The following is a 17062-nucleotide window of genomic DNA, read 5'->3' as shown; positions in this document are numbered from 1 at the left end:
TCTGACTAGGGCTGGTGAGATGGCTCAGTGGGTAAGAGCACCCGACTGCTCTTCCGAAGGTCCAGAGTTCAAATCCCAGCAACCACATGGTGGCTCACAACCATCTGTAACGAGATCTGGCGCCCTCTTCTGGAGTGTCTGTAGACAGCTACAGTGTACTTACATATAATAAATAAATAAATCTTAAAAAAAAAAAAAAGAATTCTGACTGAATTATGTCTTACAACTAACATTCTCCCTGAACAAGAGAGGAAAGTGAACAAGGTTTGTGGAGGTGACCTGTGAGAGGTGACTGAAGAAGACTGAACCTCTTTCAGTGGGAGAGAGCTAGTTATGTAGTACAGCTGCTGCACTTTCTAGGCTCCATGAGAGTGGGAGGAGTGAGAACGGGAGAGACCAGAGCCATGGGCAGAAAGAGGAACAAGTAGGAGGGAGTGAGACAGGACTAAGGTAAAAGCAAGAGAATTTGACGTGTTCAAGCTTTTATTTCAATACTATTTCCTGTAACACTGACAATGTAATGTTTACATACTTCTAGAAAACTAAGTGCACAAAACATCTCCAACTTATTTCTTTGGTATTATAAGGTCCTAATTTTTTCCTATGTAAGATTTTGAGAAATGTCTTCTAAAAGCATTCCTCCTTTCATTCACAAAGAACAGGATGCAATAGGTCCAGCACAAGGGTCCTTTCTAAGTTATCTCCAGACTAACTAAACCCAAAGTTATTCTATATAATACCTGTAGGACAGAAGAGGAAGGTTTCTGGCTCTCCCAGGTACTGATAAATTTCATTGGTGATGGAAACTTGTGCATGTGCAAAAGAACTGAACACCTCCTTGTCTGCTGCACACATATTATGGTCAATATCATCAAAAAGCAAAGCAAACGACCTGCAGCCAAACTGAGAGACCTGAGAAAAGAAAACCAACATGATCATTAGCTTATCTCAAGAGGGAAAAATTCTTTTAAGAATATTTACTAATGGTTATCTGAAAAGCAAATATTTTACTTGGTATAAAAAAAGCATATCTGATCTTTTTATATTTTCAGTGGCAACCACTCTAAGTTAATATAGCTGGTGTTTGGGACCCAGTTTTAATTTTGGACTGGACTGTATGATTAATGCTTATACAAAGCAGCAAATCAATGAGGGGGTGGTGGTGCATAACTTTAATCCCAGCACTCGGGAGGCAGTGGATTTCTGAGTTCAAGGCCAGCCTGGTCTACAGAGTCAGTTCCAGGACAGCCAGGGCTACACAGAGAAACCCTGTCTCGAAAAACCAAATAAATAAATAAATAGACAGACAAATGCTTCTCTACCCAAAACTTGAGTTCCTTTTAACATCATAAAGCAAAACGACGACGCCACCCCCCAAAACAAACAAAACAAACAAAACCCCTCCACTTCAATATTGAGTCAAGAAAATAAAAAAGAATTACCTGGTCCAATTTGCGTTTCAATGTGGATACCTCCTTGGGGTTAGAGAAAGTGATATCCAGTCCTGGCGAGATAGCATAGATGAATTCTATCTCGTATTCTCGGGCGGCAGAGATCAGAGTCATGAGTTGCTCTAGAGAACAGAGTCCATAATTTTAGAAAGCAACAGGAACACTAAAACTTTACTTTGTAACTGAAGAAATCATTTCTTCCATTCACAGCAAAGGAAAAGTTCTTTCATTTTAGAAGTTAAAATGTATAAAGTATCACATTCCTGTAATGTATTTTAGTACACCCTGGTAATCTCAGAAATTGGGCACTTGAAGCAGGAAGATCAAGTCAAGACCAGCCTCAAAAACATAGCAAACAAATTCAAGGGCCAACCTGGGCTATATAGTGATGTCTCAAAATAACAAAGAGAAAAAAAAATCTATCTAATGTGGTAACAGGCCATACAAAATGGCACAAGCTTAAAGTAACCGATCACACCAGGAGAAAAGAACAAATCTCACAAGCCCAACATGTTGGCTCACACCCAAAATCAGAGCACTCAAGAGGCTGAAGCAGGAGACTGAGTTTAAGTCAGCCTAGGCTACACACTGAAGTGAATTCCAGGCAGGCTTGGATTATAAAGTAAGACCGACATTGAACACACACACAGAAGTTCACAAAGAGAACTTCTCCCCTCATTTTCAAAGTTTCTTACCCTCAAGGGACAAACAAGTTTAATATGGTAGAGCATGGTTTTTTTAATTGTTTTTAAAATGCTGCAATTAAAGGTGTGTGCCACCCCACCGTGCCTGCGGTACTTTGAATAAGTAATGGCCCCACAGGCTCATGTTTGAATTCTTGGTTTGGTCCCTGGTTGGTGGAACTGTCTGGGAAGAATTAGGGGATATGGTCTTGTTTCAAAGCCTGTATACCTCCAGTTGATCCCTGAGACTCAAGCTCGTGAATCTAGATGTGATCTCACAGCTACTGCTCCAGCTTGCCTGCCTGCTGCCACGTTCCCTGTGGACATGGACTCTAACCCTCTAGAACATTCTTTTATAAGTTGCCATGATCACCATGGTTTGTCATAGCAACCGAAAACTAAGACAATGCCTCAAATTAATTATACAAAAAAATCTCCATTACTTAAACCTGAAGAGTCCGTTAAATTTGCACTCAAAGCAATTGCCTTACTTCTTTGTCCAAATCCTATCCTGGCTTCCTTCAGTATTTTGCCTACTACTTTGTTTGCGTCTACTAGTGGACGTTTAGTACCACTCTTCAAATCTCTCTCTAGCTCACAGACTAATTACCAGATAAAACTACTCATAAAATACAATGTCTAGTAAGTGTAGTGTTAACTACCTTAAACTACCTCTCCCATTCAGAGATCAAATTTGAACTCACACAGTTGTCACCAAGCCAGCAAGATAGCTAAGGATAAAAGTACTTGCCACATAGTCTGACAGACAGAACTCAATCCCTGGAACCTTCAGTTGGGAAGAGAAAACCAACTCCATACTCACTCAAGCACCTGCCTGCACAGGTGTGCAAATTCAGGTGGCTGCAAACACACACTCGAGAGCATGCGCGCACGCGCACGCGCGCACACACACACACACACACACACACGCACACACAGAGATTACCAGCTTCTTCCACTGAATACATCTCTCGCCAAAACATCCTATGTTTGTAGTCATCTTTTGGAGCATACAAGTATGTATTTAATTCCCATTTCTGAAGCCTTTAGAGAAAAAAAGACATATGCATAAGTAGGCAGCAATAGTAGCCTGGCTCCTAACCTCAATTTTTACTACTTTTTGTGTACCTCTATCTCATGACAAAGTAATATTCTACTTATCAATGGAATCTTAACAAATTAAGTATTACCAAGTATGTCAACCTGTCAAATCTTGAACAATTTAGCTCTGAATAAAGCAGGCAAAGCCCCTTTAATTCTCTTCAATTTCCCCATGAAAAGTTTGAAAACCACTAGGCTAGGCAAAGCTGTAAAGACTGAAAGAAAGTGACTCCTAGGCTAACAACAGGCTTCTCAGTGTCTCAGAGCCCCCTCTGCTTCACATAACCCAACTCACCTTCTAAAGAGCTCTTTTCTCTGCTCCATAACCCAAGGTCTTCCATAAAACCCTAGAGTTTTATAAGAAAAATAAAAATTTTCTCAGGTTTCAAAATGGGGTCCAGTTTTACTGAAAAAAAAAAAATTACAAAACACAGAATCCCTTCCCCAAAAAATGAAGAGGTGCTGATAATGTGGTGTGTACTGGGGAAACAGCCAGGCCACCAAAGGCTCTGGGTCTGAAGCCCAGCACCGTCTTATAGAAGTGCACAGAATACACCAGGATCTGAAAACCATTTAGTGAAACATGGTTTATCTGAGATCAATTATTCCCTCACTGCTCATATACATTTTTGTATTTCCTGCAATGACATTTATTATATATAACCAGGGTTTTGTCTCACTATGGAGCCCTGCATGGCCTACAACTTTCCAGGCTGCCCTGAAATTTGCAGCAAATCCTGCACAGGGAACATCACAATGCACAGCACGGGGCCGCTATTAAGATCCCAAACTTACCTTCTTTACTGACTGAAATAAGGACCAGAGAGTGCTTATTCTTTCTGAGGATACGATGCAGTGACAGAGCACTGGCATAGTATTCACAAGACCCCACATTCCCAGTTACTCACCTAAGAAAACACACATAATTTGTTTTCAATGCTGGAACATATCAGGCATGCACTCTCACTGAAGGAGACTTTAAAGAGTAACTCTGTCTTACAACCGGAGATTAAGCAGAGTAAACCGAAGTATTAACACTGAAGAGGATAACAGGCATCGTGGCCCTGCCCGTGGTCCCAGTATAGAAAAGGCCAAGGCAGAAGTAGTTTGAAGCCAGTCCAGGCTATGTATTTCCAGGCTAACCTAAGCTGCAGTATGAGACCCTGTCTCAAAAAAACTAAAAAAGGCAGCTTAATTACTTCTAGAGGGATGACTTTAAGAGCTAAACAAGATAATAAGATCAAATAATTAGAAAAAGGTGTGCGAGACCCCACCTACCTAAATACCCAACTTTGCAATAGAGCTGCTCTTTAATGGAAGCTGGTTTAGAACTTGTAGCCATCTGCCACCTCTGTTTCTAAGTGCTGAAACTCCAGGTGTGAATCATCACACTTGGCTATGATCACCTTTTTAAAAAGTTCCTACAACAAAGGAGATCAGTGAATGAATAAAGGAGGTGCGGGTGCAATCACACTCACAGCCCCAACAGTGGCACCGAACCCTCCTCAGCAGTAAACCTTCAAGCCCTCAATTCCACGGCCAAATATGAAATGAAGTTAGGGACAGAACTGACTTCCTAGTGTCCAGTGCAGGAAACAAACTTCTCTTTTTGGTACAGCTATTTCTGCACTTAAATGAAAACTGCAAATACTTAAAATACTAAAACACCAACTGATGAGCAAAGCGGCACTGAAGCTCCCGAGCGCACTCGACCACCGCACAGCCTACCTAACCTCGCCCTCAACCTGCCTCAGCCTCATCACTAGTAAGAGGCAAGATCTCAGCAGCACCATGGAGATGGTCACAGCCAGCACTCTAGGAACTGAGAGAGCAGGGCAGATAAAGGTGTGGGCCAACCCTGACAACCCCGGGAAGGACGGCATGGTGGAAAGAGAATGGCTCCTTCCAACTGCCTCTGATCTGCACAGGCTGCTGTGCTTCCTATCATGCCCACCTCCCTACAAAATACTCCCATCTTAGGCAGATCATCTGCACCCCCAAAAGAATGACATCTAAGCATCATCAAGCCCAGTGAATCTCTCTAGTTTCTCTGCTTCTTTTTCTTGTGAGACAATGTTTCTCTCTGTGCAGCCCTGGTTGCACTGGAACTTGCTCTGTAGACCACGCTGGCCTCAAAAATCCACAAACATCTGATTTTGCCTCTGTTTCAGGGCACTAAGATCAAGGGTGTAAGCCACCATCCAATGAGAGCTGTTTTAATATACTTTAAAGAAGATTCACTTGTAGTACTACCAAGAGAAGGCACAGTAAGCGACCTCCTTTCACTTCTTGTTGCTAAAACAAGATCTTACTTTGTTGCCAGGGCTGGCCTCCCAACCCTAGATTACAGACTGTCAACACCCACGGCTAGTTCTGAATTCTCTGTATTCCCCCAGAATTCTCTTCCTCCCCTTCCCCATCCTAGGATCTTAGACAATACAATAAAGACTCTTGTATGACAAGATGGCCTCAAACTGAATGCCATGACACACTGGGATAGTGTAGGGAAATTTACAACAAAAAGCAACAGCAAGCCGGGCGTGGTGGCGCATGCCTTTAATCCCAGCACTCGGGAGGCAGAGGCAGGCGGATTTCTGAGTTCAAGGCCAGCCTGGTCTACGAAGTGAGTGCCAGGAAGCCAGGGCTACACAGAGAAACCCTGTCTCGAAAAACCAAAAAAAAAAAAAAGCAACAGCAAAAACTTACACCTAAAGTAGGATGGTGGTCTGTAATCCCAGACACTCCAGAGGGCAGGAAAATAACAAGTTTAAGGTCGTTCTGTGCTTCAGCCAGCTCCTGGATCACCTAGGCTACAGGAGACCCTGCCCACAAATAGGACTTCCATCTTTTCTCATTTACAGAAGATTGCCGAGCCTAACAACAGGCAGGCACTCTGTATAACCCGTTTCAGACCCATGGTTTCTGTCAGAAATAAAACTGTGATGTCTTTAAAAAAAAAAAAATCCACTTTTTTCCCCCCTAAAAATGCCTGTACTTCAGCAAGCCCAGTATGTATAACACACAAAGCACTCATGTTTTCATAAATCTGGGCTCCGGGAACAACCGTGCTCCCCCAAATTTTGCCCCGCTGTTCCATGTCTTCCTGCCAAGAATGTTCTCCCTCCAATTAACCTTTCTCAACCACCAGACCGACCTCGGTCTTCCACGACAGTGGAAAAGCTGGTGCGCTCAACCAGGAGGTGAGCCTGACTTTATCCCTTTTGGTTTAAGTATTAGTCTTTAAAATGTTTTGGTTTTTTTTTTTTCTTTTTAAATAAGATTGTATTTATTTAACATACAAGTACACGGTGGCTGTCTTCAGACACACCAGAAGAGGGCATCGGATCCCATTACAGATGGTCGTGAGCCACCATGGATGTGGTTGCTGGGAATTGAACTCAGGACCTCTGGAACAGCTCTTAATCGCTGAGCCATCTCTTCAGTCCTGAGTATTAGTTTTTATATTCTCCAGTAAAATAAATAAATAAACAAATAATAATAATAATAATAATAATAATAATAAAGAGAGAAAAACTAGAAAATGTTGAGTTTGCCACTAAAAACAAAACAAAAATCAAACAAACAAAAAAAGCCATAAGAAAACTCAAATTACGGTGTGCTTAGGGAAGAACTAAGCTTCCCTGAGCTCGGTATCTACCCATTCTATTTCAGAAATTGTAATTAAGATCTTCCGGCATCTTCCCTCACTATCAAAACGCCCTCGTCCTTTTCAACTGTAAATGAGAAGACAGAAATTAAATGAAGACTTTCACTGAATTCTAACTCCACATCACAGATACTATGCTCTGTGATATGATATACTGGTATTTACACACACTCCCAAGTCAAAAAAACAGCAATTGTTAAAGGATGATACTTTTCTGGGCTGCAAGTGAGTCTTAAGAGGTGAAGGAGGCTTCCTGGCTAACAAAAAAATAAATAAAAATAAAAACAAAACAATTTTCTAAGCCTCAAGGAATTTGTAATATTATAAGCTGACTGCGCTCCTTCACGCGTAAAAACATGCCTGTGAGGGCTGATTCCCCCCCCCCCCTTACAAGGATGGGGGCGGGGGATGGGAGGGCTGCACAAATTTCAATTAAAAGCAGGCATCTCTGCAGACTAAGATCCCAAGGTACAAAGAAGTGAAGCCCACAGCCGGACCACAGGCTCCTTCCTTGCCACCGCCTCCTCCTCCGACAAATCTGTGTGGCTCTAAGCCAGAGGAGGGTGGGGTCAGGCTCCTCCATAGCCCGGAGTCTCCGAAGCCGTGACATACCGGAAGGTAAAGAAGTATGCCCACCGTCTGTCTCCTCGCGTCCTCCCCCTAACCCCCCGTGAGCAAGGACGGACGCCTCCCGTCCTGGGGGCGGGGAGCTGCGGGGAAAGTCACCAGCACGCCCCTCCCGGGGACGGAGGCTGAACACCGACGCGGGGCTGGAAGGCCAACTCACCTTCCACGACACCGCACAGGAACCTGCGGGCCCCTCCGGCCGCCCCGACCACGGCCGCCGCCCCGGCTCCCGATGGGTTATCTTCTCCGGGGGCCGGAGCTACCGACGGCTCCAACGACGCCCCCGAGGCGGCGGCAGGGTTGGCGTTGCGCTCGCTCTCCCGCTCCTCCAGCGCCGCCTGGCTCTCCTTCTGCACCATCCTCCTGCCGCCGGCCACCGCTCCCCTTCGGCCTCGGTCCGTTGGGCCACAGGCCCGGAGCCCTGCAAAGGGGCCGCGGCTCCGAACGCGCGCCTCCGGGGCTCCTTCCCCTCCCCCTCCGCCCTTCCCCCTTCCTCTCGGCGGGGGCCCGGAGTGCCCGGATGAGAAGGGCGGCGGCACCGGCTCGAGCCCTTTGTCAGCCGCTGCCTCCGCCCGCGCTGGGAACCGGGAGCCTAAGCGGAGGGCGAGGCCGCCGCCGCGTCTCCACGGAAGGAGAGCCGAGGAGGCGCCTTCGCTCGTCCTCCACGCCCGCCGCCCTCCGGACAGCCCGGCGTCTCCGGCTCTCTTCCCCCACCGGAGTCCCTAAGCAGCTCCAGCCGCTGCCTCTGCCGCCCGCTTCCTGTTTATCCGCACTGCGCCTGCGCCACAGACCGGCTCAGACCGGTCCCCAGCCCGGCTCCCCCGCCTTTCCTTGGGATCAGCCCATTACGCTTTATTTGCTAGGGGAGAAAAAGGACAAAGGGCGCCGTGAACACCGCGGAGGTGTGCGGCGGTGGGACGTACCATTCTGGCTCTCCACCCTCCGGGATGAGCGCCACACTCTAGATCGGACCATTACCCCACCCGGAGGAGGGGAACATGGGAGAATGCGGCCGGCCGGGGAGTTTGGGAGGAAGGAGGGGGAGGGCGGAAAGGAGGTGTTTACCCTCTCAGTGCGCAGGCGCCGGGACGATGCTTCTGGTTCTTAAAGTGGTAGGAGACACTGACCTACTTTGGAGATTGTTGTACCAGTTTGGCTCATCGAGGCTGCCTGACCCACGTCTGCTTCTGTGAAGACACCATGCCAAGGAGCTCAGCTCACGCCTCTGTCCTGACTCATTGTTTCTTCTATCCCGTCTTCGGAGTTAACCGTGTTTTAAATTGAGCAGTCAACTGTTTATTGAGTTTGCCTCATCCTGGGCTGTTGGGACCATTATGACCTCATAATATGGTTAAAACCTGCTGTTACGTCTCTGCCTGAGTGAGCCCTACGTTTGTTTTGGGAGAGGCTGTGATATGAAATTCATCAGGCTAAGTGTGGAGAAGAAAGACTGCGTTCCAAGCACAGGGAAAACAAACGTCTAATAAAAGTAGAAGAGAGTGGAAGGCGAGTTTGTTATGACGATGGAGAGTGTGCGGTGTGCGTAAGGGACATGACCCTTTTAGCCTTAGCATCAGCATTTCCAAGGAAACCCTGCCTCTTAAGGGCTTGCCTCCTGTAGTCTCTCAGAGTACACTTGACGTTTCATCTGCCAGCGCCCGGCATGGTGGCGCACGCCTTTAATCCCAGCACTCGGGAGGCAGAGGCAGGCGGATTTCTGAGTTCCAGGCCAGCCTGGTCTACAAAGTGAGTTCCAGGATAGCCAGGGCTATACAGAGAAACCCTGTCTCAAAAAGACAAAAAAAAAAAAAAAAAAAAAAAAAAAAAATCTGCCCTGTTTGGGAAACCTCTCATGTTCAATGTTAAGAAAGCAGTCAAACTATTGCATATGCCAGAAAGATTTTGCTGAAGGAACCCTGTTATAGCTGTCTTGTATGAGGCTATGCCAGTGCCTGGCAAATACAGAAGGATGCTTACAGTCTATAAAATGGAATAGCCCTCAACGGAGAAGCTAGAGAAAGCACCCAAGGAGCTGAAGGGGTCTGCAACCCTATAGGTGGAACAACAATATGAACTAACCAGTACCCCCTGGAGCTCGTGTCTCTAGCTGCATGTGTAGCAGAAGATGGCCTAGCCGGCCATCACTGGGAAGAGAGGCCCCTTGGTATTGCAAACTTTATATGCCCCAGTACAGAGGAATGCCAGGGCCAAAAAGCGGGAGTGTGGGAGTGGGTGGGTAGGGGAGCAGGACAGAGGGAGGGTATAGGGAACTTTCGGGATAGAATTTGAAATATATATAAAGAAAATATCTAACAAATAAAAAAGAAAGAAAGAAAGTTAAATAAAAATAAAAAGTAGTCTTTTTTTTTAATACTTCGTCGCAGTAGCCCACCTTGTAGCTCCAGGGACGTTGCAGGGGTGCACATTACAGGCGAGAACTTCCTTGCCAGGTTTATGCAGTGTTGGGTATCCAACCCAGGGCCTTGTACGTGTTATACAAACACTCCAGGGATTTGGTGGCCTTATTTATTTTGTGTGGGTTCACAGGCCATGGCCCATGTGGCAGTCAGAGGACAACTTGAGGAAGTCAGTTCTCTTCCCTTTGTGGATCCTGGAGATCAAACTCAGGTTGTCAGGCTCAAGCTGGGCGAGCCCCTTTATTGCCAGCCCCATTTAAGACTTTTTTGTTTTTAATGTGTGTGTGTGTGTGTGTGTGTCTGTGTCTGTGTCTGTGTCTGTGTCACGCTTGCTGGGGGTGGGGCAGCAGAAGAGGCAGTTGCCAGCCACTGAAGGTGTTTGTTGGGAACTGAACTCAAGTCCTTTGGACGAGAGCAGTACCTTCTCTTTTCCCTTCCAGCCTCCCATGCAGGTACTCTGACCAGTTCTCTCCATAGTTAGAGAGGGAACACTGAGTAATTTCACACTCTTTGCTCCTCCCCTCTCTGCCTCTGCCTTCATGGTGCTTGCTGTATAGGGATGCCCCGCCTATGTCCAGCTTGTTTCCTTCTGTTCTGTTTGTTTCTTCCATTTCCCTTTTTGAGACAGTTTCTCTTTAAGGAGCTCTGGGGTAGTGTGAAATCATCCCTGTCAGCCACCATTGCCAGCTGAAGAACATCTATTTTCCCTTCAGTGTGGAAACCAAACCCAAGGCCTCGTAAATGCTAGGTAAACACTCTACTCCTTTAGCTACATCCCAAACCTGAAAGGTGGGAATTTTTGTTTGTTGTTTTTGAGACAGGCTTTCTCTGTGGAGTCCTTGCTGGCCTGGAACTCAGAGAACCACCTACCTCTGCCTCCCAAGTGACGTACCTCTGGTTCTCGGTGGCATCTCATGCCCTCTTCTAGCCTTCCTGGGCACTTGCACACAGCAGTGCACAGACGTGTGTAACATGTGTTGGGGGGTCGGACTGGTGCTGCTTTGTATTCAAATGCTAAATACTAGCCCCCAAATCCAAGGGATCCTCAAGTAGAACAAGAGCTGCTACTGGCTCCCTAATTTAAAGCTATTGGTTAAATAAAAATGGCTACAGCCAATTGCTGGGGAGAATAGAGGTGGGCAGGGTTTCAGTTACTGGGCAGAGGGTCGCAGGTACAGGAGAGAGGGGGTTAGAAAGAGAAAAGAGAAGGAGACCTTTATGGGAGAAGATGGGTCATGAGCCCATGGCCCATGCAAGTCCTCAAGCTTGAGACACAAGCACTTCCAAATGAGCTATCTCCCACCCCTATTTGTTTTTGAGACAAGGCCTCACTCTATAGTCCTGGCTGTCCTGAAACTAAAATGTAGATGAGGCTGCCCTGAAATGTGTGAGAGTTCTTAACATGTGTACCACACCAAACCACACAGGTCTTAACTCCAAGGCCACCCTAGGCAGAGGTTTGGGTCTGAGTCTGCTCTAACTTTGTGCTACAAACTTCCCAGATAGCCTTGAGCTAGCCCACTTTGTCAGCTGAAGGAAGAACCAACCAGGGCTTTACACCCCAGGCACTGGGGGAAGCAGACACCAGAAGATCTGAGCTCTGGGTCAGCCTGAGCCACATAATGAAACTGATTCTATTAGGTATCCACTTAAGATGGGCTGTTCCCTCACAATCAGCTGTGGATCTCACCTGCTGTTTCCCTGGTAACTCTAAAACTGGCTATGTCACAAATGCCTCTCCTTAAGAGCCAAATACCAAGGCAGGTGAGTTGGCTCGTGGCATAAAGGTGCCTGGGCTCACATGGTGGAAGGAGACAGAAAAGTGACACCTGACAAGCTGTCCTCTGACCTCACACGACAGGTGTGTGTGTGTGTGTGTGTGTGTGTGTGTGTGTGTGTGTGTAAAGCCTTTTTATGGGGCTGGAGAGATGGCTCAGTGGTTAGAGCTTTGCTCTTCCGAAGTTCCTGAGTTCAAATCCCAGCAACCACATGGTGGCTCACAACCATCTGTAATGAGATTTGACACCCTCTTCTAGTGTATCTGAAGACAGCTACAATGTACTTACATATAATAAATAAAGATTTTTTTTTTTTTTTTTGGTTTTTTTGAGACAGGGTTTCTCTGTGTAGCCCTGGCTGTCCTGGAACTCACTTTGTAGACCAGGCTGGCCTCGAACTCAGAAATCTGCCTGCCTCTGCCTCCTGAGTGCTAGGATCATAGGTGTGCGCCACCACACCCGGCTTCTTTTTTTTTTTTTAAGATTATTTATTTATTATGTAAGTACACTGTAGCTGTCCTCAGATACTCCAGAAGAGGGCATCAGATTTCGTTACAGATGGTTGTGAGCCACCATGTGGTTGCTGGGATTTGAACTCGGGACTTTCAGAAGAGCAATTGGAGCTCTTAACCACTGAGCCATCTCACTAGCCCCCCCACCTTTTTTTTAAAATTTATTTATTTATTATGTTAAGTACACTGTAGCTGTCTTCAGACACTCCAGAAGAGGGCATCAGATTTCGTTATTGATGGTTGTGAGCCACCATGTGGTTGCCGGGATTTGAACTAGGGACCTTCGAAAGAGCAATTGGCGCTCTTAACCACTGAGCCATCTCGCCAGCCCAAATAAATCTTTTAAAAAGGGCTGGTGAGATGGCTCAGTGGGTAAGAGCACCCGACTGCTCTTCCGAAGGTTTGGAGTTCAAATCCCAGCAACCACAAGGTGGCTCACAACCATCTGTAACGAGATCTGACGCCCTCTTCTGGAGTGTCTGAAGACAGCTACAGTGTACTTACATATAATAAATAAATAAATACATCTTAAAAAAAAAATCTTTAAAAAAAAAAAAAAGCCTTTTTAAGGTGTAAAACACCTTATGAGAAGGCAGAAGTATCAGGACTTCGCAGAGGCCCTTTTAGGGAAAGCTGCTTTCTCCAAAAGAATGGACTGTAAGTTCTGCCTCTGGCCTTGGGTGGAACATTCCATTCCACCTGCCTCAAGAGCTAGACTGTTACATGCCATCGTCTCCTCCCTTATGAATGAATCCAGATGGAAGCTAGTCATAACTTTCAGGATCTTCTTCAGATACCAGCCCAGCCCTAAGCATGCTTGCCCGGACATAGGCTTTATCTAGGTTTCTCGGAAACCTTCCTCTCTCCCTTCCATGTAGCTCTTTGCCAACCTCCCCTGAAGAGCCTGCCAGCTTTCTTGGACCTTAACTCAAAAAGATATTGCCTTTGCTTTTCTTCACCTCTTTCCTCCCAGGACTACAGAGATTTACAACTTGCCTGCCCTGGTTTCTTTTTCTTTTTTTTTCCCTAATTAAATTCTAATAAAATGGTCCTTTAGCTTAAAATTCAAAATTAAAAGGGATGGGGATCTAATTGGGCCTAACAATCATCTGGCCATGACCACTCCTGAGGAAAACCAATTCACCTAAAGACGAAGAAGAAGGAGGAGGAGGAGGAGGAGGAGGAGGAAGAGGAGGAGGAGGAAGAGGAGGAGGAAGAGGAGGAAGAGGAGAAGAAGAAGAAGAAGAAGAAGAAGAAGAAGAAGAAGAAGAAGAAGAAGAAGAAGAAGAAGAAGAAGAAGAAAAGAAGAAGGAAGGAAGGAAGGAAGGAAGGAAGGAAGGAAGGAAGGAAGGAAGGAGAAAAATGGGGCTGGTGAGATGGCTCAGTGAGTAGGAGCACTGACTGCTTTTCTGAAGGACCCGAGTTCAAATTACATGGTGGCTCACAACCACCCTTAATGAGATCTGATGCCCTCTTCTGGTGTGTCTGAAGTCAGCTACAGTGTACTTATGTATAATAATAATAAATAAATCTTTAAAAGAAAAAGAAAAAAGGAACTCCCGGAGGAAGCTGGGCATGGTGGCGCACGCCTTTAATCCCAGCACTTGGGAGGCAGAGGCAGGTGGATGTCTGAGTTTGAGGCCAGCCTGGTCTACAGAGTGAGTTTCAGGACAGCCAGGGCTACACAGAGAAACCCTGTCTCAAAAAAAAAACCAAAAACAACAAAAAAAAGGAAATAAGGCTGGAGAGATGGCTCAGTGGTTAAGAGCACTGGCTTCTCTTCCAAGAGGTCCTGAGTTCAATTCCCAGCAACCACATGGGGTTTACAACCATCTGTAATGGAATTCAATGCCTTGATCTTATATGTCTGAAAAGAGCAACATTGTACTCATATACATAAAATAAATTTAAAAAAAAAAAAAAAGGAAAAACATCTGAAGGGTATACCCCATCCTAGGTTCTTGACTTAGGATCTGAGGATGAACTTCAGGGAGTGGGGCGTGGGGGTTGGGGGTAACAGCTCGGTATACAGTATATACCAGGCCCTGGCTTTCACACCCAGCAACCTCTCAAAACCAAACCGGTGAGATGGAAACAAACATTAACCCCACCCCCTGCTCACTCCCTGCGGATCAAAACCCAGTTTTGATCATATCTTTAATTTGAAACCAAAGAACCAAAGGAACAGCTTTCTCCGATGAGATACTCAGGAAACACAGACAACATGACCACTGGGGAAGTTAGGTATTTTCTGTGATACTGGGGACTGAAGCCCGGGCCTCCAAAGTCCTGAGTATTTACTCTAGTCCTACCAGGAGCCTTTGCTTCTTTGAAACCAACCTCTCCATTGACCTCTTCAGTGTATAGGGAGGGAGAGGGCCTGACTTCCTCCTTTGGGTGAGTCAGCACTCAATGGAGTTCCTACCATTCACCACTCCCAGTCCATACAAGCACTCAGGAAATCGGTAGGTCCTTGCCCCAGGTGGCCTGCCCTGAGTCAGTCCCTTTGATCACCTAGTCACTTAGGTAATGGCAGCCTCCCATTTGCATTTGGTGGGAACAATTTTTTTAATCGCATACAACTTGTGAATTGGTGACATGGTGTCCAAGTGGAGTCAGAGGGCCCAAGGGACAGAAGTCAGGTCATTCGGCCTGGAGGCAAGCCTGGGTCTCTCCATCCACAGCGGGCATCCCAGGGGTGGGACTCAAGTCCTTAGGCTTGACAGCTAACATCTTAACCTGCTGAGACAACTCATTGGTTGTGGACTCTCTTTAATAATGCCCAACTTGCACTTGGGCAGAGGCAGGTGGATTTCTGAGTTCGAGGCCAGCCTGGTCTACACAGTGAGTTCCAGAACAGCCAGGGCTATACAGAGAAACTCTTGTTTCGAAAAACCAAAAAAAAAAAAAAAAAAAAAGCCCAACTCTGCTTCAGTTTAGACAGGAAGGGAGGGAGGACTTCTCAAAAGGCAGCATTCTCAGAGTAACTAATTACTGTAAGTCTGAAATTTTTGATTCAGAATTTAAGAATGTAGCCGGGCAGTGGTGGCGCACGCCCTTAATCCCAGCACTCGGGAGGCAGAGACAGGTGGATTTCTGAGTTCAAGGCCAGCCTGGTCTACAGAGTGAGTTCCAGGACAGCCAGAGCTACACAGAGGAAACCCTGTGTGGGGGGTGGGGGGGGGTGGGACGACAAAAAACAAAACCAAACAAACAAACAAAAAAAAGATTTTAAGAAAGTTTGCCAGAGCTGGGTGTGGCAGAACAAGCCTGTAATCCCAGTTTTTGGAAGGTCCTTGTAGAAGGGGCAGGAGTTCAAGGTCAGCCTTGGTTACAGAGTTTGAGTCCGGCTTGGCTACAGGAGTTCCCATCTCAAACATTTAAATTTTATTTTATTTATTTTATTTTTTTTTAGATTTACTTATTTATTATATGTAAGTACGCTGTCCTCAGACACTCCAGAAGAGGGCGCCAGATCTCGTTAAGGATGGTTGTGAGCCACCATGTGGTTGCTGGGATTTGAACTCTGGACCTTTGGAAGAGCAGTCGGGTGCTCTTACCCACTGAGCCATCTCACCAGCCCCATTTAAATTTTAAAAAGGGGTGGGGTTGCTAATAAAAGATAGCTTGCCTCTATGAAAACCTGGACTGAGCTGATCAAGGAATATGAATAGTTACTGATCAGGAGGCGAACCCTGGTTACCCTGCACACAGGTCAGAGGAGAGGTTTCTGTAAGCATAGATGTGGCCACAGATTAAGAATCTAAAAAGCAGCCGGGCGCGGTGGCGCACGCCTTTGATCCCAGCACTCGGGAGGCAGAGGCAGGCGGATTTCTGAGTTCGAGGCCAGCCTGGTCTACAAAGTGAGCTCCAGGACAGCCAGAGCTATAAAGAGAAACCCTGTCTCGAAAAACCAAAAAAAAAAAAAAAGAAAGGGAGACCAGAAAGGTAGGCAAGGTAAGGTAGCTGGCTGGGTATGTGAGAGAAGATACAATGAAATATACTTATGGGAGAGGGTGGCTCAGTAAAGTACTTGCCCCTGATCTCCTGGGGTTGTAATCCTAGGCCCGAGCTGGTGGAGACAGGTGGATTTCTGGGAACGTTGGGCCAGCCAGTCTAACTTAATAGGTGAGCTGAATTTTCAGTGAGAGACCCTGCCTCAAAAAACAGGCTGGAAGAAGACACTCAAACACTGCCCTCTGGCCTCCACTGGCACATGCAGGAGCACCTACAACCCACACAGAAAACACACACACAAACAGGCACACACAAGAAAGAAGGAAAATGCCGGGCGTGGTGGCGCACGCCTTTAATCCCAACACTCGGGAGGCAGAGGCAGGCGGATTTCTGAGTTCGAGGCCAGCCTGGGCTACAGAGTGAGTTCCAGGACAGCCACGACTACACAGAGAAACCCTGTCTCGAAAAACCAAAAAAAAAAAAAGAAGGAAAATATCATAGGAAACCCTATTATTTTGTATGCTAACAACGATAACAACAAATTCTAAGAAAAAGTATTGAAGGCCATCCTTGGTTAGGAAACATTTTCTCAGAGAGAGAGAGAGAGAAAGAGAGAAAACATAAGAAAAGTTCAGACATCAATGAAGCTAAATTCTGAAAATATGTAAATGCATATATGCATTATATATCATGTGTGAGTATTTGCTTCTGTTTTTAGAATTCACATTCATGTTGAAATGAAATGGCAAAATTTTCATTTTCCAGAACGGGAATAAAATACATTTATGGCAAGGTGAGGGGAGACAACATGCTTAGCACATACAGCCTTTAGACGGACGGCATCCCACCTTTCCTGTGTCCTCTCGAGT

At 46.1% G+C, this 17062-nt stretch overlaps 1 protein-coding gene across 1 annotated transcript in view; it reads right to left on the bottom strand.

Annotated features, from left to right (window-relative positions):
* Oga (O-GlcNAcase) overlaps positions 1-8522 on the bottom strand; it is a 34849-nt gene extending 26327 nt beyond the window's left edge. Inside the window, exons 1-6 of the mRNA XM_021151373.3 lie at positions 8453-8522; positions 7690-7950; positions 3531-3582; positions 3081-3178; positions 1443-1573; positions 741-912 (exon numbers count right to left, since the gene is read on the bottom strand). Coding sequence (XP_021007032.1) covers positions 741-912; positions 1443-1573; positions 3081-3178; positions 3531-3582; positions 7690-7950; positions 8453-8504 — 766 coding nt within the window. The 5' untranslated portion in view covers positions 8505-8522. The remainder of the gene's footprint in view (positions 1-740; positions 913-1442; positions 1574-3080; positions 3179-3530; positions 3583-7689; positions 7951-8452) is intronic.
* Positions 8523-17062: the final 8540 nt, after the last annotated feature.

The sequence above is a fragment of the Mus caroli genome, unplaced genomic scaffold (assembly GCF_978045245.1).
Source record: "Mus caroli unplaced genomic scaffold, Mus_caroli_1 scaffold_20, whole genome shotgun sequence".
Classification (NCBI taxonomy): Eukaryota; Metazoa; Chordata; class Mammalia; order Rodentia; family Muridae; genus Mus; species Mus caroli.
This window is presented reverse-complemented; position numbering and strand designations above follow the sequence as displayed.